Source organism: Andrena cerasifolii, chromosome 6 (genome assembly GCF_050908995.1).
Source record: "Andrena cerasifolii isolate SP2316 chromosome 6, iyAndCera1_principal, whole genome shotgun sequence".
NCBI lineage: Eukaryota > Metazoa > Arthropoda > Insecta > Hymenoptera > Andrenidae > Andrena > Andrena cerasifolii.
The window spans coordinates 9,664,906-9,686,315 of NC_135123.1; the positions used below are offsets into that span (position 1 = coordinate 9,664,906).

A 21,410-nucleotide genomic window follows, 5' to 3' on the forward strand; every position below is an offset into this window, starting at 1 on the left:
AGTTGAATATTAATTTTAAGCTACAATTCTTTCCAACGCGCCCATCTTATTTCCATCTTCAGACGACCGAAACGCAGCAAACGGAAGAACGATCCAGCGCATAGGGGTACCACGCGAGCGTCTCGACGGTCCCTCCGTCAGAGCTCGCCTCTCCTCCCCCGTCATTTGCATCCGCGCCCGAGGCTGCTGTTAGTATGCGCGATGCCAGCAGCACGCTCCGCGATAATATTGCCAGAACGGAATGCTCCGTCGCCGTTTATTGCGCGGCGATATTCCGGCGGCGTGCTACCAGCGAGAACAGACGGAGCCGCGAATTTAACAGCCAGCACTCGGCATTGTAACCCGTTCGGGCTCCTCCCGCGGGGAATACCAAGTCGTCCATGCTCGATAATCGACTATTACAAGGTGAAAACTGGCTGGCGCAGCTTGGACCAGCGTTAGCCTCGCTTCCAACCAAACCTCCCCCGAATTATCGATGATCTCGAAAGACGAAGAAATGACAGGACTTTGACAACTAAGATTTTAGTGACTAGCAGAAGCTTAGGTAATCCAAGGGGCCGATCCCAAGAGTCTACTTGGTGTCGGTGCTCCTCAATTTCTACATAAGCTCTAATTACGACCGCGCGGCGGCGATTAATCGCGCAGCTTGCTGCCGCGGAGGACGACACGCCATTGAAACGTTCCTCCACTAATTTGTGCCTGGATAGTTGTGCAAGACGAGCATGCCTCGGTGGCCATTAACTGGGGGGATCACGCGGAGAGCAAGGAGACGCGGGCGAGACTTTTCGAACGACTGAGAGGGATTGCGTAGAGGAGGCGAGGTGATCTTGCTCTCCTACACGCGCGCGCGCTCGTTTCGCCGGCAATTATCGCATAAACGAGGGCAACCATTAAGCCCTGGCCGGCGTAATTATCCGTGACTCGTATTACAACAGAAATAAACGCGCCTCCACCCCACTTTCACCCTCTCTCCCACCGGGGCTCCTCTATAATGGAGCCATTTCGGGCAAGAAACCTGTACCTGCGGCTGAGACACTTGGCCTGCTATCTTTTAAATTCGGTTGCAAGCAAGTATCGGCCGAGTGGGGGATCGCCGATTTATCGGTTGCAGGAAACGGAGTCGTTGCCGAAGAAACGCTGCAGAGGAATTATTCTCGTGCGACGATTTTCGGCCCCAAGCCTTAATTACTTCCTTAATTAAGGAGCCCAGCGACGTGGTAACGGCTCCTTAACGCGGGGCAACGATCGTGGGTCTTGGATCCCCTCAACTTTCTCACTGGCGGAAAAGTTACGCACGAATCTCCTACGGGGGAATGCGAAATGCTGCAGCGACCTGGGATATCGTTCGTTTCTTACGTATTTGGATTGATCGAGGAATTGAACATCCATTCCTCCATCCCACGAGGATGAAAAATCACTCGCGTAGATTGCGGGCAGAAGCTGGTTCAGAGGGTTCGAAATTTTCAATTTTTTTCCGCTTTGATCGATAGCAATACTCTTGGAGAATATATTCCTAAAGTTTCACAGTGAAATCCGAAGTATTTTGGAAGTATCGTGAGCTCGCGAAAACTAAACTTCGATTTGTTTATTCTGGGCAAAAATTAAGGGTGCCGTTTGTCCCGCTATTTAAAAAAATTTCAATTAAAATATTTTTGTGTTTTATAAATATATACTAAAGTACTCCTGAAGTTTTGGAAAGACGGACTTTATTTTTCTGCGTTAAAAAAATATCGCGAAAATCTCCTTCTCCAGCGTCCTAAACCAGGTCCTCCCCTTAAGGATACTATCTCAATTAATTTACTGTAAATTCAATCTGATTCTCTTCGAAATGAGCGACTGAACTTAAAAAGTGAAGAAAGCAAGATACTCACTCGTTTGATTCTGGAAGTAGGGGTCGTCCCTGTCGGTGAAGAACCACGTCTGAAACAGAAGCAAAATGGAACGTGAAGAACCTGCTCGAAGCTTGCTTCTGGCGCTTTCAATTCGACCGGAAATCTTGATGGCGGGGGAATATTATCGGGGACGGCTGGGACTGCTGGGAAAGAAGCTCGTCGACACCTTCGTGTGACGAATTCCTCTCGGTCCCTCGATAAGCCCCCCTCATCTGGACGAGCGCACGCCAGCGTCGTGGTCGTTAAGATCGGCGCAGTGCACGTGTTAAAGCAGTCGCCTATTTTTAGTAGCAGAGTTCCCTTCAGGAAGTGAACGGCCGCAAGAACGGCGGAAAGAGGGGAAACGGTGGCGCGCCAGACGTCACGATCATTGTCTCGAGGATTTTCACATGGCGGCATGCGTTTTCGTGCCGCACGGCGGCGACGTGGAGCCCCTAACCGCTCGTGGCTACGCTCCGCGATTAGTACAGCAAAGGAAATTTTTAGCAGTCGCGGAAACCACCCCACGATCAGTGGAACGCTCTGGAGTTAATCTTGGGGGGAGCCGAGTTGGAGGGATGAAAATACTTTTAATGCAAATTCCATAAAATTCGTTAGGTGATTATACAAATTTGGGAAATTAATTTTAATAATTTTAAAATTTAGAATTTAAAAAAATAATTTTAATAATTTTAAAATTTAAAATTTGAAATAATAATTTTAATAATTTTAAAATTTGGAATTTGAAATAATAATTTTAATAATTTTAAAATTTGGTATTTGAAAAAATAATTTTAATAATTTTAAAATTTAGAATTTGTAAAAAATAATTTTAATAATTTTAAAATTTAAAATTTTAAAAATTAATTTTACTAATTTGATATTTTAAATTTGAAAAATTAATTTTAAAATTTTAATTTTAAAAAATTAAGTTCAATAATCTTAAAAATTAAAATTTTGAAAAATTAATTTTAATGCTTAATTTAAAAATTTAAAATTTTAAAAATTCAAAAGAATCAACTGAGTTTTCTTTTCTTCTTACAACGCCCCTACTTTGGTGGTGCCAGGGCCCCTTGCCCCCTCTGGGTGGCCCACTGATCACGATTAAGATCCCCTAAAACGAAGTTGTGCGAAAGAAAGTAAAGCTTCGAGGCGACGGAGAATTTTTTTAATAACTATCAGGATTACTAAACAGTTCTCCTAAATTTCCCGCGCAACGAGTACAAGTAATAACAGTAACGCGGCTCCAATAGTGAATCCCAACTCCCCCCACCTTTCAACCAGCAACGAGGCGGATGTCCGGCGCAGTGGCAAATAAGAGTCGCCCGGAGGGGGAAAGGAATCAACGTGCAAGTCTTGAGAGACGAAAAAGAGGTGAGCGGCGAACGGGAGGACGTCAGCGTTCGCAGAAGGAACACGAATATCCGGCAAACAAGAGACTCGGCCAGCCACGCGAAAGGGACGAGGCGACTCGATGACGTCAGTGGCACCAGCGTCGCGTTACATCCACGTAATTACGTTAATCCGCGCACGTACGAGGCGTCGTTAAGCCAATCCCGGAGGGGGAGGGGGAGAGAGCGCAGCTTTCGAAGGGAATCGCTCGAACCACCCGACAGACGGTCCAAATTCTACGGGCGACGAGACGCGAATCAAGAGGCTCGCGTGCGCGCGCTGAATTAGACGGAACCGAGCCGATTCCACCAGAAAAGCTCGCGTTTTAGAGGCTCTGCGATGTCTGTGTGGCGACGACGGCCCTCTGATGAAATTCCAGCTCGTTCCTTGTTTACTCTGCCACTCGAGCGGAAACCTGATACCGGCGATACGCAGCGAATCTTGGAATCTTGGGGATTTTCAAGTATTACGTAGTCGAATGAAGGAGGGTTTATATAATAATATGAGAGTTATGCGAGGTGGCGTCAGTGGGACCGCTGGAAAATTTCGGTCCGGAACAGTGGAGTACTTCTCCGCGTTGGAGGGACGAAGAGATCGGTAAACTGTCATGGAACTCGTATCTGTTTCAGTAATTATGAAAGCGGTGTAAGTAAAAAATCTAAAAAAAAAACTTGAAGTGCTCACTCAGGTACTTTGTGTTACACCACCTTACGTTACAAAATAAGTGATAAATTCAATTTTTTTAATTTTTGTCCACTCTCATAACCACCGGCACATGTGTGAATATCCTTTTATTTCTCTTCTTTATATTTCTCAGAATTAGATCAGAGCTGAAAGAAGCTGAAATTGCGACCAACATAATAGAACTACTGCTTTTCTGTAACTGAATATCTCAATCTATATTTCTCATCAGTTTCTAGCTTTCTAAGGACCTCACAAATATCTGAAGTTCCACCGTGACACGGAGCGTGTTAAATAGCGAATATTCCGTAAACGATATTGCACAGCCGACGTTACACGGTGTGGCTAAGTCGAGTACAGGTTGATTAAATTAAGTACCCGCTCGTAAAACGTTCCCGCTGTTCCGCAGCTACTTTGTAAGTGCTCGCAAGACGCTCGGCGATCGGGCCCAGAAATCCAATCAACCCCAAGGCCGGAGCGCCGGCGGCCACCAATAACAGGGGTAAAAAGGAGAGGCTAGTTAGGTGAGCCGTACCATCGTCGCGTAAAATTACGTCGGCGAGGCTTGCAAGAGGCTTCAAATAAATAAACGGCGTAATTGAGCAATTATCCGCGAAGGAACACGCGATACAGAGCCAGTCACTGAAGCTAATGACAAATCATCCGATCGCCGCCCGCACTTTTTCCACCAGGCTCTCTGATCCACGGATCAACGCCAGTGGATATGTGCCGCGCTTAAGACAGGCCAATCGAAGAGGATGACTGTTCAGATGCACACGAACGGACTGTAGATAGTCGCAGAATGCAACGCCCAACAATTTGTCGAAAGTTTCTCAAGCTAAATACGAGCGAAAAGTACCCTGAAAAAACTTGCTACCGATCGACGCCAGAATTGGTTAAATACAGAATCCGGAAAGGGTAGAATATATATTATAATATTCTTTATAATATTCAAATAACCTGCGTAAATATTTCCTTCCTTTCATTAATGAAAAATCACTGTTACATCGTTAATAAAATATAGCAATGTAACCGTATCGAAGTAAATAAGTGCTAAAAATCTTCAACTAAAAATAACGGTTAGGGACACCACTGAAATTTGACACTAATATGGAGAGCAGTACTCTCCCCTAAGTACAGCAACGTTGTAAACTCGGTGGAAGGGTAAAGTAAACACTGAGGGGTCACCAGTCATTTTTACTTGTAACGATCGGAACACAGGGACTCGCGTCTGCGAGCTCCTAACCTATGTTACTGTCGTTAAGAATTACATTATGTGAATATTAGAATATTAAAAGCATCACTAGACCGTGAAATATTCTTAGACACATATAAATATAAATGATCACGGCTTAATCGCGTAGCAAGATAGTTTAGATTGGAAGGAATTGACAGAAATATGAGAGATCAGAACCGCCACGTCAGTCGTTACCGCCATTTACGACCTCGCTATACCTTTTCCAGCTTCTATACCTGACCAAGTCTCGGCCAATTGCTACGCATTCTTTCCCCCGACCGACAGCGTGAAACTCTAGAAGTTGGAGCGCGGACAATGGGACGAGTTAAACGATACACTCGGTTTAAACGTCACCGTGCACGTTTATTGAGGTCGGCCTGGAAGCGCTGCTCGAGTTACGGACTTTTACGCGGCAGTGGGCATATCGTTTTATGATCACTTCGGATTCGCCACGAATTATCGAACGGAGAGTGCGAACGTCCTCCGTTCGTGGCTTTATAGCCCCACGAACGCGCCACGGGTGCCAATGGTACTCGGGCTGGCACGAAAGAAGTCGATTTACATTTTCAATGAGCCTCCGGGTAAACAATCGGGCGCTGCAGGCCGGCGGCTTACCTACCCGACACTAGCCTCCACCACGCGGTAAATCATCTTCCGCAAATTGGATCGTGAATTCGTAATGGCTCGTGAACGACCAGCCGGATACTAATATTTCCTATGTTACCGTCCGAGGTTGGACAATGGAAGAATTTATGACGTCAGGAATTAGCGGCACGGGTAAGGGCAATTCCGTGGGATTGATGTTTATTCCGATCGTGGAAGGAAGGACGCTAATAAGGGGCATATGCGGAGCAGAAACAGTAAAACGGAAATAGAGTGAATCCCGTTCCCACAGGGGAGGGCAGTCGTCGAGCATATCGCGCGTGTATGCACATTAACAAAGGCTACGCGTAAACCTGCGTCTATTTACCGACAGATGACCGGTCACGGTCTACGATTGCATTTCTTTGCGAGCATAATTATCTTAACTTACATCAACTACCTACAAGAAAACTCTGCATCTCTACATCCGTAATGCATTACCCGCTTGTAACCCTTTGCACGCCAAGATTCAAACCCGCCAGAAAAATTCTCTAGTAGAGAAGTAAACAATTCTCACCGCACTGATTTAACGACCGAACAATGCACACGTCGCGATTTCATTGGCGGGGAAGCCCAACAGGGGGCAATACCAATATGGCGGCGGAAAGGTATCGAGCCACCTTTTGGCGCCAAAAGTACCAAGGTGCCATTTAACATGATTATGCGTAGAAGGAACGAGCTCTCGTCACGTACCTGATCCTTGGCGAACTGGAACCACGTGCCGATAATCGCCGGTAGCCGGGAGTGGTGATAATACTTGGTAGTCTTCACGCTGACGAACACGTCGTCGAGGTTCGTCGAGGACGGTGCCATGGTCGCGGTCGCGATCGCGGGCGTCACCGACGAGTCCTCGTTGTTGGCCAGCTTCCTCGCGGCTGGCGTTTCCATCAGCACGCTCCTGCTGTTCACTTCCACGGTCATCTCGTCGACCCACTGGAAAACGCGACGTACACGGGGCGTCACTACGCTACCGAGGACCAACATTTCGCCGGACGCTCGATGTAAACACGATAGGCGACCGGCAACCGACCGATTCGCGAAAACGAACGCGCGAACGTAAACACGAGCGACGCGTTTAGCGCCGCAGTGATCTGCTTCGAGAACGGCAAGAAACGGCACTAAGCTAGAATTTATCCGCTCGATTAACCTAGCTGGCGGTATCGAAGACACGCGAAATTATTTCGCGCCTTTCTCGACACTCGAGGAGCAACTACCGAGGTCAATTAAGCCACGCTCGCAACTACGCGACTCGATTAGCGAAGCGGGACATTTAAAGGCCACCGATGACAGGGATGACGGAGATGGGAGTATATTAAAATTGATAATATCGGATATCTAAGGTACAGGAATATTCTGGAAGATTTGAAGTGTTTTAAGATACTTGAATATTTTTACTGAACAGGATTGCGGATTTGGGGAAATTGAGCTTTCAATATCCGCCGGAAGTAGCGCTCAAATGTAGGAGTTAATTTGATGAAAGTAGTGGATGTAGCGATGGGTTCGAGCGCTTCGCGAAAACTTTTATTCGAATGACTACTATACCGATTCTTGTAAAGTTAATTTTAAACTAATTCATATTTATTATATAAAGCTACGATGTCGAAGTGCATCGAGGTATAGTGTTCAAGTTTAAAAACTGCAACTGTCGAATGAAACGGGAATACTCGAAAGATTGCACGTTCTAATACTTCGCTATTACTCCCGAAACTTTCCCCATCCCTTAGAGCGCTCCTTATTCTTTCCTACCGCCATAGTTACCATTGAAATTGAAATATTCACTGACCTGACGAGGTGCAACGGCCTGGTAGAGGAGAATGGTGGCATACGCGGTGGCGAGGACAAGTGCCAGCGCCTGGAGGCCTCGTCTAGTCGGCAGGCCACGAGACATTTTAGCGCCAGCGGTGCCGGCAACCACCGACAAACGAGCCTGGGGCCCACCGCCGCCTAATTTCACCGACCGTCCTTCCTCTTCGTGGCCCTCGCGCTTTTCACGCACGCCGACCATCAACGGCAGCCACCCTGCATCGTCCTTCCCCTCCTTTAGCCAAGCGAGAAATATACCAGTCATAACACACACCACCGATCACTTTCCCTTTTCACTCCCGCCCGAACTCCCGATCGCTCCTCGACCGTCGCGGAAGCCGCCGATTACTTTCCACGGCTCCTCAAATCCAACGTCCCGGCTTCGCGAAACTGTCGCGGTCACGCATATCGTCCCATGCAAACTCTCCTACGCGATAACGCGCCACCACCATCAACGATCGCTGCGATCTCTACTTCGCGAGTAACTGATCGAAGTGACGCACGAAATTTCCACGCAGGGTATCTCGTGACCGCGAGCCTCCGACAATGTCAGTGTCATCGTTACGTTACAGGGTGCATTAACTGGGCCTTAGAGTCCGATTCAGTTCGAAGACGTTCGCGGAACACCACTGTGGATTTCAGTTGGAATGGGTTGTCTGAAGATTGTCGCGAGAACCGGTTAAATGCTCCTTTAGCTCCCGAGATATTGTCAGTGATTCGAGTGGATGAGCTTCTGTAGGTTTAGGTTGACAGTCGCGCAATTGTCAGGCGACGAGAACGCGTTCGCGGGACGAAGGTGTGCGGGAATTATTCCGAGGTAAACACACCGGCTAACGAACTCGCTGCTACCCGGTGCGCGACAAGCCACCGACTGAACACATGGCCAGTCGCCGTGGCTACGCTGTAAACATCGCCATAGCGGCCACTTTGCGCAGTGGTGGGGGGGCGAACGGTCAGCGAGTGGCACAATACTGGCAGTGGAGGGGAAAAGGAACGCTTTTTAAATAGAGCACCGCCTCTTCCGCGTACGCTGTGAAAATTAGTATCGTTCTATAGCTTTCGATATCGAATGGACATATTTTGCTAAAGCTACTTTCATTACTTCGTAATTATCTCCTTCCTTTTGTGAAGAAATGGGATGAAAGGATTAGGTCACTTTTTTAAATAATGGCCCTTGGACTCCTATAACCTACATTATATTTACGGTATAAACTATCGTTTGAATTTTGTTCCAAATGTTACATTAATTTATATGACGAAGGGAGAATGGAGGAAGGTTCCTGTGCTCTGAGATTATATTAGTACTGGCGTATTTAGAATTCTCTCAAGATGGCTAAAATATAAAGCGTATTTTGCGAAAATGCACGATTTTATGGGCATTAATAAATTCTTTTTCAAGTATCGATTTTTCAATTAAAATAAAGCTGCGCTTGCATTGATGCGATAGGAGGGGAGGATTGCTTCGGGACTTCTCATGTATTTTTGTATTACAATATTTAATTAAGATCGTAATATTTACATTTGTACATGATTGAATGCACTTCACTGTATAGGAAAAATTAGAACGGACAATCGTAAGTACTTATCATACGTGTAGATCCGAGCTATATAATTTTATATATATATGTATATATATATATATATCTCACGAGTCAAGTGGAATCGTCGATTATTCAACTTGGAGCACGATCGTCTTCTATTCTTGCCTATAATAATCCTTTCGTTACATCACTCGTTTCCCCCTAGTATTAAATCAACGTTTCCCTGATTGTGATAGAAAATACGCTTTCTATCTCGATGATTCGCGTTAAAGTTCTCGCATATATATGATTCGACATTATCGTCATGATAGCTGCCACTTTGCACTTTTCAAGATCCAACTGTATGTGCGTTCATCGCACGTGATTCACGTCGCCCTTCGTCGTAGCAGGACGATGCTATTGTACAACTTGATCGCGGGACCGAGGCGCAATCCTAATAACGTCACTAAATCCTCTTGAGTCAACATTAAAAATGCCTCGCCGTCTATATTCTGCAAAACAATGTTCATGCGTTAAACACAACGTAATTTTCGCCTGTACAACCACGCGATACCTTCGATACATACATGTTTCCTAAAGATATTCCCGATTTCTTTGCAATTCGGGACGCTCTGTATAAACTTGATAACTTCCTCGTTCGACCACCGTCGAGGATTCGTGTTTTGTTTCGCCACCACCCTGTTCAGGGCGTTGCTGTGTTTCGCCCATATGTGCGGCGCGTCCGGCAATGGATTGTACCCCGGAGTATATACTGACTGATACAACTCTGTGCGCAGCTGCTTGTCAGGCATGTTCGCAGCGTACTGCATAGAATTTAGCGACGAATCGCCGTAGGAATTCGAGAGAGAAAACAACGCTTCCTCGGAAATCTGTCGTCTGTGGGAATAAAAGGGCATTGAAATATTTGCTGAAAGATAGTAGCAAGAATTACGGACCTCTTCTTTCGTTTTCGCAGAATATCATCGTCGTCTGTCTGTCCATCGCTGTGGTGATGTTTCGACTTGCTCGATCTGTGGATCATAGATTCGTGGTTCATATGAAAAGCCTGTATTTGCAAATATAACGAGAAATCTCTGTGCAACTCACCGTTCCGAATTCTCTGATTTGTCATTCTTGTCGGAGAAATCGCCATCCTCCTGCTTCACATCTTTCTCAGTCTTCATTATGCGATCTTCCGTGAACAATGGCTTTTCAAGCTTCTCGAATTTTTCAAACTTCTCAAACTTCTCAAACTTTTCAAGCTTCTCGAACTTCTCGTATTTCTCAAGCTTCTCGGGCTTGTCAAATTTTTCGAGCTTCTCAGACTTCTCCATCCTTATTTTATCAGTCTTCTCGGTTCTCGATCTGTCCAGTATGTCGTCGTCGTAATCACAAGCCTCGTGTTTCAGGTTAAGCCTGTCGGCTAGTTGTCGAACTTTGTGAAGGTTCTGAGGCGAATACGGACAGCCGGACGCGGAGTTGTGCGTCGCGAACTTCGGCCCCTTCACGTGCCCTATTCCTCTGCAACCGTACGTTCCACACTCTGGCCTGTCGTTCAAATTATCGGGGGCTGCAGAAAAATACGACATATGAGTACGAAGAGCATAACCTGTAAATAAACTGAAGAAGATATGTATAAATCTTACTTAATGGTGGTTCCAAAGGGTGACCCGTCTTCAAACACCAACCCATAGGATGTATATCCGGAGAATCGTCGTCTACCCAGTAAGCATGGTTCTCTGGCCAACCATCGAATCGTATTTTCAACCTACAGTACAAATATTCAAGTAACCAATCCAATTAACTTCGAAGGAAATAATTATTCCTAATATACATACATGTGATCCTTCACATCCTCGACCGTCGCCACCCTTATCAGTTGGGGCACCCGTTTATCAACAGCTTCCAGCTTCATCCCACGCTTAAATCCGCAAGGTGGTCGCTGCTTGAAAGCCCTCGCCGGCGCGACCATGGAACGAGTTTCCCTCAGATATGCGTCCCACGTGAAAGACTTCGGGTCTTTGTAGTCTGAAACGAGAATTCCATCTATATACCATCTACCTTCTTTGTGAAGATTTTTAGACTGAAAGAAACGCTTATAAAAACACTCACTGTTTGGTGGAGTTAGGCTGTGACCATTATGATGACACCATCCCACTGGATGAATGTACGGCGAACTAGCGTCCGCCCAATAATCGTAGACCTCGTCCCAGGAATCGAAATGAACCAGTATACGAGAATCCATTAGGCCCGCTATGCTAGCTACGCAAACTAACGAAGAGTGTTTCCTATCTACTGCTTCAAGCTTCATCCCTACGCGAAAGCCAGTTGGAAAGACCGACTGAAAGTAACGAATGGATGCGTTAATCTCGCGAGTCCATGAAAATGATTAACACACTTTGAAACAGTCGCTCACATTTTTATTCGAGAATATATTCTTAGGTGCTGCGGTGGCCTTGCAAATTTTAAGGTACCCGTTCCAATTAAAATTGCTGGCCACGTAGCCCTTTGGCGGGTCTAGTCTGTGGCCGTTCTTCTCCGCCCAACCGACAGGAAACAGGTCCATGCTGTCTGCGTTCGCCCAGAAATCGTAATTCTCTGCGTACCCGTCGAAATGCAAGCGTATTCGATAACCTGTTGCGTGAAACTGAGTTAGTAACGGTGTTCAAGTTTCTCCCAATATGGAGCGAAGAATGTTACACGACTGACCCACTACTTCGACGACTGTGATGACGCAATAACGGGACGGATGCTCTGGATCTATCCCTTCCAACTTCATGCCGACTTTCAAGTGATTTTTACTATAAGGGAACGGGTCCTTGAATAATTTGACGGGGGCAGCTTTCGCCTTGCAATGCTCGAGATACTTGGACCATGAGAATCCGAGTTTTCCTGTCTGCCAAGGATACTACGTACAGAGACACATTTATAAGCAGTACGTTTCAATGCGTTTTGAAACAACGCTCAGTTGCACATACCTTCGACTCATTGGAATCCCCTTGGCTCTCGTCGTCTATCCCCGTGATAGATTCCTTCGTGTCTTCGTCCGTTTCCGACTTCACTTTCTCCGGCGCTTTCTCCTCGCACTTCTCTTCTACTTCTTTCGGCTGCTGTTGTTCCTGCAGCAACCTCTTACGCTTCCGTTTCGCCCGCAAGTCTCTGCGGGAGATACGAAAAGTAGCTGTTTAAATTCTCGTCTGATTAGATAGATATGCAATTTCCGAATGGTCTTTTTTAAACCTACTTCAAGTCTTTCTCTTTTCGTATAACCGGCTGCTGCTTCTTGGCTTCTATTATTTCTGTACACGACGGGCCGCAGGATATCGGGCTTTCGAATTCAGCGGCTAATCCATAACACCCGCAACCTTCGCAGTGGTACATTGTGTCCGCCGAAACTGTCCTGGACTTCCTATCGTCCGCTGTGGGAAGAGGCACGGTTTAAAGAACCTTGAAGAAACTTTCTATGGAATAGAATCGTGACTCGTACTATTGACACTCACGCTTTTTCTCGGTGCTCGAATTATTCACGGTTATAGGGCTAGATTTCGAAGAATTCTGAATCAAACAAACATTCTCCTTGTCCCCGATGCCATCTTTACTTTGCTTATTGTTTTCATCTTCGTCCACTACTTCCATGATACCAAACTCGTTCATACAGAACTGTAAAGTATACGTATTACTTGAGAATATTAAATTACTTACGGATAGAGTTTCAAAGTTGTTTAACATACCTTCAATGTACTACCAGGAAGCGTGCCAACGCCGTCCTTCCAATCCAACACCTTCGTGGCATCAAAGCTAGAATCGTGTGGATGACTCGAGTTCAAGTGATCCTTCAGATCTTCGTGATTATTCATCTTAGTATCGTTCTTACTGTCCGACACTGACTCGATCCCGCAACTCGAGCGTGTCTTGATAATTTCTATTTTTATATCATCGTCCACGGTGGCGTTAAGCTTCACGGATTTGTCCTCGCTAGGGATCACTTTGATCAGAGTAATATCATCGTCGTTCTGCCCTTTCTTGTCCTTATCCTGCTCCGATTCAGGGCTACTCAGTGCGTAGGTCACGTCCACGATAGCCTCCTGCGAGGATTTTGAAAGATTCTGTTTCTTCAATCTCTTCTCGTTGGATCCCCTTAGAATATTGCTTATCGTCTTTTTCCTCTTCTCGGGCATCGTGATGTCGTCCTTCTTCGGGATAGGGGTAATAACGGCGGAGTCCGGATTCTCCGTAATCTTTATACTATCCGTGGAATTGTTGTTACCTTTATTCGCACTGAGCAAACTCATTTTTGCGATGGGATGCAGGGGTGGCGGATGGGTCGCCGAATTCGATGTCTTCGACTCCCGTAAGACTGTAAATGTAAAATGAGAACGAATTAACGTGGCTCCCTCGATCGTAGAACGTTCCCTCCATTTAGGAGCTTCGATTATGTACCTGTAATGGTTCCTTTACTCTCCGTGCTGATTTGGCCGTTATTGATTTTCAAATTAAACATACTGGACTTGGTAGGCACGGTCTGTTGAGGGATACTAACTGGTAGTAACAAGTTCGCCATGTGCTTAGAGGTTTGACTCTGAGACCCCGATGTGGTACTTGTCGATGTTTGAGCTAGCTGTGATATAACTGGAGCGATCACTAATTTCGGCTTGGCTATTTGAGTCGTTGTTAACGCTCCTGTTAAGAAACATAAAAGAGACAGGAATTAAACCCGCTCTTACGGAAAGAGCTTCGCGCTACCTACAGTTTTCCACAACAGCATAAATCAATTACCTGCCGGTATAACAACAGACTCACGTGACTTATTTGGTTTAATGAGGGTTCCAAGATACGCGAACGTATGCTTCCCTGCTTGTGCGTTGGTCTGATTTCCCTGAGATGTATTCAAGGGCAGGATCTGAGCGGTGGACGCGTTGGACTTTCGCAGCAGTATGTGTTTCTGGCCCTGGGAACTTGTCGTTGTGCTGACAGTATTAATCGGCCTGTGTATCACAATGTGCTGTTTACTCTGGGAAGTAGTAACCTGACTTGGCCCTTGTATAAACACTTTATTCTGTCCAGCGACGATCTAGAATAAACAGAAAAGCGATACTTCAAAGGAGCAACTTGCACCTATTCAACAAACTGGTTCACTCTTTTTGACTACTTGGTTTAAATCGATTATGTACTTTCTCGCGACGAACAGTTCTGTAATTTGATGAAACTCTGCTTTCAAATAAGTGTATTTAAATATTCTATTATAATAAAAAAATGCCAAATATTCACGAATATAAGGTTCGATCCAATTTCTGCTCCCTTACTTGCAATTTATTATAGCAAGTATATTCGACAAATCTATATTTACTATGAAATGCTCACTGCTACCACCTACACCCGAAATCCAATTAGGGACATCACGATCTCTATATGTAGATTACACATCAATTCACATGTGGCAAAGTGAAACTCATCTACTTTTCGCAGAGCACACTGAAAGTATATTCATTATTCTACTTCATTTTATGTAATTCTAGGTTACTCTGACCTATATATGAAACTGTACGCTTTATCATACCTTGCGGCGCAAAATACACATCGCCTTATGTAAGAATCAACATAAAATCATCTGCAATCGCGAGTATCGTAGGAATATTTATTTAATACATCGAACATGCGATACGAGGAGAAACTACTGTCTACCAACAAATGCTGAAATAGAATTTTGTATGAAATACCTGATTATTAACCGGGTTAATAATGGCAGCGAGCTGAGTAGCATTTTGCGACACCAGAGCTTGACTCGTAGTTGTAGGCGCCGAACGGAGTTTGCTCTGTTGAATGTACAACAAAGGCATAACGGGTGTCGTTGGATCGTCTGACTGAGGGATGTCCATGCTACAGTTCTCGTCCAAATCGTCTACTACTATTTCTTCCTCCATTCTGCTGGGAAAACATAACGCAATGTGACGCAGATACAGACACCGTTCCCGCTACATCGATTTATAAATCCGTTTATAGTGGCGAGACAAGGGTACGGGGAATTATAGTTTGTAAATTACATTCTCGCTGACTCTACAATCCTTTCGATTACACAGCAATGCAATGGAAGCAGAAATGTATTAGCAGAATGAGATAGAAACTACACAAAAAGGGACCTTCTGAAATTCTATTTAAAATTCGGATGTTCGAAGATCATCGTCAGGAATTTGTTTAGAAATTCGTGAAATGCATAAAAGAGCCGATTCGCGGAATGAACTACGAAAGGAAAGACGCAAGAGAAAGCGTATCACCAAATGGAATTGTTGCTAGTTACATAATTCCCGTGGAATATCGATGGTTGTTTATTGCAACGCGGGAAAACTGTGGTGGAACGCGCGTGAAACGGATTCGCAGTGTTTAATAACTAACGTCGCGGAGCCGCGGAGGGCCATAACTGGGCGTTAAGAGAGCCCCTAACGCGATTTGAAACGCGCGCCTAACTATTATTGCCCAGTGGAGTTACGTTATTATTTTTCTCTGTTTCAAACCAGTCGGCGAACGGCGAGGGATTTCTATCTAGCATTCGATAGGGAACCCGGGGCCCCTCCGAATACGCGTGTTCCCCAGCAGTTGCGGCGCAGATACCTTCGTTTCAAATACTTTTACGGAACTGTCCGTCCGTCGCGCATCACGGAACCACTCGAAGGAACGGAACGCGCACGCACACTTTTCACTGGGAATAAGAGGAACGTCGAGCCGCTTGCGTGAAATCCGATTGTTCTCCGGCGTTCGTGGATCGCGAGACCTGCGCGGCCAATTCATAGGCCTCAAACCAGCGGCGAGGCGTAACGGAGTTCCATGGCTTTTCAAACGATCATTCTCACGTATCTTTTGAGCGTTCGAACCTTCATTCTCCGTACGCTACAGCTACGTCCTCATAGGCTCCAACTGTAGTGGCGACGGCGCAACAGGCCTCGCGCCATTGGCCCGCTGCGGTTGCACCGAGGAACAACTCGGCGGTGCCGGCCAATCGCGGCGTTCCTCGATGCACATCACTTGAACGACACATCTGACGTACAGATTTTTCCTAGCTACAAGGAATTTTGAAATCGTTCAAGGATCGCGGCCAGCCGATCGATAGGCAGGCAGCACAAGCGAAACCACGATCGATCCGATCCATCCTACCCCCGAGCGTGACGTTCCTTATCCTGCCACCGCTCTCCCTCATTCTCCCGCGCAAATATCGTCGTGAGAAAAAAGGACAAGCAATTCACGTTCTGCTGATCGATGCCAGCCGAGCAAATATGTTCCTTCGAAATCTCGAAACGTCGCTGCTCGATGCTAGCCATGATTTCTCGATCAAGCTCGAAGGTTTCGATCCTTCGATGGTCGTTTTTATAGATTCCAGGTGATTAAAACACATCGGCTGGGCTCGATTAGTTTGTTTCAAGTACAGCCACGTATTGGATTTTGTTGCTCGATTTTTGTGCAGGCCCCAGGCCTCAGCCAATGGCGACCGGTACTCGCGTGACGTCGTATTGTTATCGCGGCTGGATTGGTCGAGCGTGCAGTACGTATAATCGGGGAAAAAGGATTCTTGCCTTTGAAACAAGAATTTCTACGAGCCTTGGTGAAATTAGTAAATTCGCGGATCAATATTTTCCACTGTACCACGCGTGATAATATTGCTGCCCGTCGGTTCGTAGGAAACTCTAACGGGGGTACTGTTTTCGCGGACCGAACGGACGCTCGAGTTTCGATTTCGATATACTTCTGCATTAACCTCCAAAATATGAAACTAATGCCCCATGATGCTCGATGCATTATCGATTCGTAATGAATTAATTTGCAAGCAGCAGGAATTGTTATTGCGATACATGGATCTCGCAGGTCTGTTCGCTCGAAAGGGCTGATAATCAATTATAAACAATAGAAGTTGCGTAATTTTCTTGCGTCTTAATAGTTGGTAGATTCGATACGATTTAATAACAACGCTAACAATAAGACGTTATCACGTGCCACAAATTTCTTTAAAAATTCACGAATACGACGGAAATGGCACTCAGCGCGAGTAAAGGCATGTTTTTAATCGCAGGCTTTCTTTCGGAACGTAAACATTACGAATACCCCTGGCGTTTGACGAAAAAATGGTTGGGACTTATGTTTCTGCTGGATACGCAATATTTAGCGTAGCAGGCGTCGAGGTTATTTAAAAAGTTTCTAAAGTTGTCAACGGGAGGAAGTGTGAATGGTTTAAGTCGGGTTTCACGCTACAAATTGATCGTGCACGAATATGTGTACGCAATCCTTATCGAGTCGCCGAAGTCACAATGTTGCTTCAAGTATCTAGAGTACACGAGTTGGAGGTAAATTGAAAAAGTGTATAAACAAAGACTATCGCGTACGTCCGTGTTACGTCCCGTTCAAACGTTCCTACGCCAGCCGAACCATTCAGAAATACTTTGCAACTTTCTTCCAACTACACCAGCGGCAAAAGTTATGGGAAGCTTTATAGGTATACTTACTAGGATAAGTGAATGTTGGTCTAACGAATTATGAGCGGTAATTTTAACGATACACTCTACCGAGCGACGCCCGTGGAAAAAAATTACTCGCCCGACGGGGATCTGGATATTTAATGGTATCGCTGGCAGATTTTACACGCGAACAGCACATCGTACACATAAGAAATTATATGATAATAAACTCACGTTTTAAAGTTGTCAGTCGCCATCATATGCGAGGAGACGGTATCATTCTAAATGCGCGTGCGCATCGACCCATGTTGCTTCTGCTGTAAAGACGCGTTCACATTCGTACAGCCCAGAATGGAACGAGATAAAAATGTTCAACCACTTCGGGAATATACATATTTAATGGGCGCACATAACGAAATCTCTCGTCACACGGACGTTCGGCGTTGGTCGCCGACGCGCGAACGAGACCGCAAGATCCCCCACGAACGCAGCCTATCAAATGAAATATCATACGTGTATACCCGATTCGCGTTTATAGCAGGCCAACTAACGAACGGTCGCGGTCACTCTTTCCCTCATGTCCACACACAAGCGTGGTAACGATTAAAAAATTGTTCTTCCTTTGTTTTCAGCCTCGGAATACAATGTCACGCATTCTTCCACGCTAATGTAATAGGTGAGCGTGCTTCGCACACTTTCGGATACGCAAAATCAGAATGAGACATTGCGGTTCTTCGGTATCGATCGAAATAAAAAATAGAGGTGGTATATAAGAAATTAAGCTGGCTTAATGAATACAGTGGAAAGCGTATTTTGCGCGAAGCTCGCGTAGCAACAGCCATGTATTTCTAACGATATAACTCCATAATATCCAGCACACGCTCGTTACACTTTTGCGTATCTAATTACTTTCAGATATTCTTTATCGTATATTCGATGCGTATCGGACGTGTAATATTATGCTGCGATTACAAAGGCAGAAATAAGTTCAGCTTTCAAAATCGTTGTAGCATATATATGTTTGTATATATTTACGCACATACGTGTTTCCATACACATTTGTGGCAATATGTCAACGTGTATGTAACGCTTGCGCTCGATGATCGTACGCTTTGAACAGGCCGATTAACACGCGTGCACGGCTCGTTGCAAATGAAAGAGAAGGAAGGACGAAGAACTACGTGCCCCCGAGGTCAGGGCGAATTTTACGAACATACTACCGGAAGATAATAAAAATATGAAATTCATGACTGTAAACGATCTCGTTTCGCCCTGTGAAACTTGCATTATTTCAGTCCTGACGGAAAGTCGCCGAAGGCGCATAACGTAAACGCAAACACATGGCGCGGTTCTTGCTGTCAGCTGACGGACTCGGTGGATCTTGTATTTACCATTTATGCAAAACAAAAGACGTTCCATCGGGAATTGCGAATCGTACTGGCGAAACACCATGTCAAGGTACCGCGATACTGAATCGTCGGTCGTAATACAGTAATTCGAAACTAAGTAGAAAGTTCAGTTTCGCTCTTTGTTTTCTTTCCCCTTTTTTCCTGGACTCCAGCATTACACCAACTTTGTTTACTTTGTTATTCACTGCCATTGAACTATGTATGTTGTAGCGCCTTCGTAAGGGACAGGTTTTCACGCCAAGTACTGCGATGGTCACTTACAGCTAGGTACTGTTAATGCCTCTAATACTTTCTGCAAACTTTTCAATCTTGACTCGGGCACTCACAGCGAATTGTATCAACGACGATGCGAGTTGAAAGCGATATTTTTGTATTCGCGTTTGTTGCATTCGTCACAACTCTCAATATGCCGTGTCCGTACACGGGTTGGCACGTAAGAGAATAGTCAATGCTCGTCAGAATTTCGTTCCCAGCGAATATTTACACGAACTTTGATCATTCCAATTAGTATATCATACTTTGCTCTGGTGAGTTACTTTTAAAGAGCTTTGGAGATTTCTGCTCGTTACCACTATTGCTTAGTTTACACCTGACGAGTGCTCGGCCGTGTGAGCCCACTGGGCTGGCACTCGCCCAATCTGAACGCATATTCTAGTACTCGGCCGAGTAATCCGGCGGGGAAGATTTTCACTCGGCCGAGTCACTCGTCAAGTGTAAACCCAGCTTAAGTTATATTTTCAAAAGGACACAGAATTCATTAGCATCGTAATAAGTCTCGAGTATTGTGTAATACTCGTGCGAGTACCAGGTGCCTGTGTTATCACAACGGCGATACAAGTCACTGTACTGCTTAAAATTGGGATAAAACTAGGTGAACGTTTAACCCACGGTATTTAAATTTGTTACAGAGCTATGGACGATGATAAGGCGAGAGGCAAAGGAGAGAATGATAAGCTAGTCGATATGCTGGTTCGTCGTGGTTCTATTAAAACAAAGGAAATGGAAATGATGTTTAGAATAGTCGATCGAGTAGATTACACTTTACCTGTGAGACGTTCAGATCTTGTTTCGCCGTTCCACTACGTCAAGGTGTTACAATTCCTATTATTGAAGCCAGGGATGAGCTTTTTGAATATTGGGTCGGAAACTGGTTACCTCAATACAATGGCAGGACTCGCATTGGGTTAGAACACTATTATCACAATGGGTCCGTGTAGAATTTTTCTGACCTCCTTGTGGCTCCCTTAGGTCGACGTGGAACGAATCATGGCGTCGAGTTGTACAGACCTTTCGTGCAATTCGCGTACACGCAACTAGAGAAATTTATGAAGTCCCCAGCCATGGATGTATTTGACTTTTGCGAGCCAGTTTTTGTACAAGGTGACGCATAGAGAAATTTAATATTCCACACAAGTGACTCCCCGAGGGACCGGAAAAGTTATGTACCTATATGTTCGACAGGGAATTTTTTCGACGTTGCGCCTGACAAACGCTACGATAGAGTCTATTGTGGCGTGAAGTGTTCAGTAGAACAGCAGGAATTTATTAAACAGTTTGTCCGTGTCGGAGGAATCCTTATAATGTCGGGCATGGGTAACATAACTTGTGTAAAGAGAGTAAAAGAGGATTGGTTCGATTCGGCGGTCGTGCCAGCTGCTCCGGAGCTGATTTTATTTCGTTTGCGTACGTACACATGCTTCCAGCTACTCTGGAACAAAGCGATACTGTCCGCGATGCGTCTCTACCACACGGATTAATATTTCACAGCCGAATGCGTTCCCTTGTCTTTGCAAGCGTTATGCAGAGGACACATTAGGCATCGTTTGAGGCAACATATCTGGAATGAACACGCGGAGCAGATGACTATGGCTCAGAGCTGGCGGGATAGGAGCAGATTCAATCGGTGCTTAGCGGATTCTATAAGAAGAAAGATGCTCTGCAGTGAAGGATCCCTCACGAACGCGGGTAGCGGCTCGACTGGAATGGACAGAGAAATAACGTACATAAATCGCCGGCATAAGGGTAACAATGTCAACTCGAACAATACGTGCGACTACAGATGGTTACAAAAGGGTTTCTTAATTATAGACTACGTAAGGATGAGCGGCCCAGCCAGAAAACAATCTCCAACGAACCGTCACGTGGACAGCGACGTGTTCGCCACTTACATGCAAGAGAAGATACGCCAGTTACCATTGCCTCTCTCGTTACAGTTGTATGTAAATTACAACCGAGTACTGTAAGATAAGTAAGTTATCTTATTCTTATTTTAAGGACGAGGAAAATAAAAGAACTATATTTGCAACGTTTTATTATAACAAAGGAGTAGCAGTTCCCTGTCGTTTTATTGTTCCGAAACAAGACAATTCCCCTCCTACCATTATATTCAAATCAGCGTAGTAATTATCTTTCCTTAT

The 21,410-nt window shown here is 45.2% G+C and overlaps 3 protein-coding genes across 11 annotated transcripts in view; 1 reads left to right on the forward strand and 2 right to left on the reverse strand.

Annotated features, from left to right (window-relative positions):
* Fng (Fringe glycosyltransferase) overlaps positions 1-8,508 on the reverse strand; it is a 72,284-nt gene extending 63,776 nt beyond the window's left edge. The window contains exons 1-3 of the mRNA XM_076814397.1: positions 7,607-8,508; positions 6,517-6,756; positions 1,872-1,920 (exon numbers count right to left, since the gene is read on the reverse strand). Coding sequence (XP_076670512.1) covers positions 1,872-1,920; positions 6,517-6,756; positions 7,607-7,891 — 574 coding nt within the window. The 5' untranslated portion in view covers positions 7,892-8,508. The remainder of the gene's footprint in view (positions 1-1,871; positions 1,921-6,516; positions 6,757-7,606) is intronic.
* A 595-nt stretch (positions 8,509-9,103) lies between these two features.
* L(3)mbt (lethal (3) malignant brain tumor) lies at positions 9,104-17,982 on the reverse strand. Of its 4 annotated transcripts, none has more exons than XM_076814334.1 (17): positions 17,819-17,982; positions 14,864-15,068; positions 13,923-14,217; positions 13,587-13,826; positions 12,878-13,503; positions 12,647-12,806; positions 12,391-12,565; positions 12,125-12,305; positions 11,856-12,054; positions 11,563-11,780; positions 11,259-11,487; positions 10,985-11,174; positions 10,793-10,914; positions 10,254-10,716; positions 10,103-10,177; positions 9,734-10,043; positions 9,104-9,658 (listed from the first exon to the last, which is right to left on the reverse strand). In XM_076814334.1, exons 1-17 carry the CDS (start codon positions 17,842-17,844, stop codon positions 9,533-9,535), a joined length of 3,840 nt encoding a protein of 1,279 aa, XP_076670449.1. In that variant the 5' UTR covers positions 17,845-17,982; the 3' UTR covers positions 9,104-9,532. The 4 variants fall into 4 exon arrangements, with proteins under 4 accessions (XP_076670449.1, XP_076670451.1, XP_076670450.1 ...); XM_076814336.1 differs by having other exon boundaries at positions 13,947-14,217; positions 14,864-15,071; XM_076814335.1 differs by having other exon boundaries at positions 11,856-12,042; positions 14,864-15,071.
* Positions 17,320-21,298, forward strand: LOC143369917 (protein-L-isoaspartate O-methyltransferase domain-containing protein 1). 6 transcript variants are annotated; one of them, XM_076814412.1, is made up of 7 exons: positions 17,320-17,473; positions 19,204-19,260; positions 19,902-20,176; positions 20,242-20,373; positions 20,455-20,676; positions 20,761-21,015; positions 21,082-21,298. In XM_076814412.1, exons 3-7 carry the CDS (start codon positions 19,906-19,908, stop codon positions 21,234-21,236), a joined length of 1,035 nt encoding a protein of 344 aa, XP_076670527.1. In that variant the 5' UTR covers positions 17,320-17,473; positions 19,204-19,260; positions 19,902-19,905; the 3' UTR covers positions 21,237-21,298. The 6 variants fall into 6 exon arrangements, with proteins under 6 accessions (XP_076670527.1, XP_076670528.1, XP_076670525.1 ...); XM_076814413.1 differs by lacking the exon at positions 17,320-17,473 and adding an exon at positions 17,495-17,622; XM_076814410.1 differs by lacking the exon at positions 17,320-17,473 and adding an exon at positions 18,664-19,097.
* Positions 21,299-21,410: the final 112 nt, after the last annotated feature.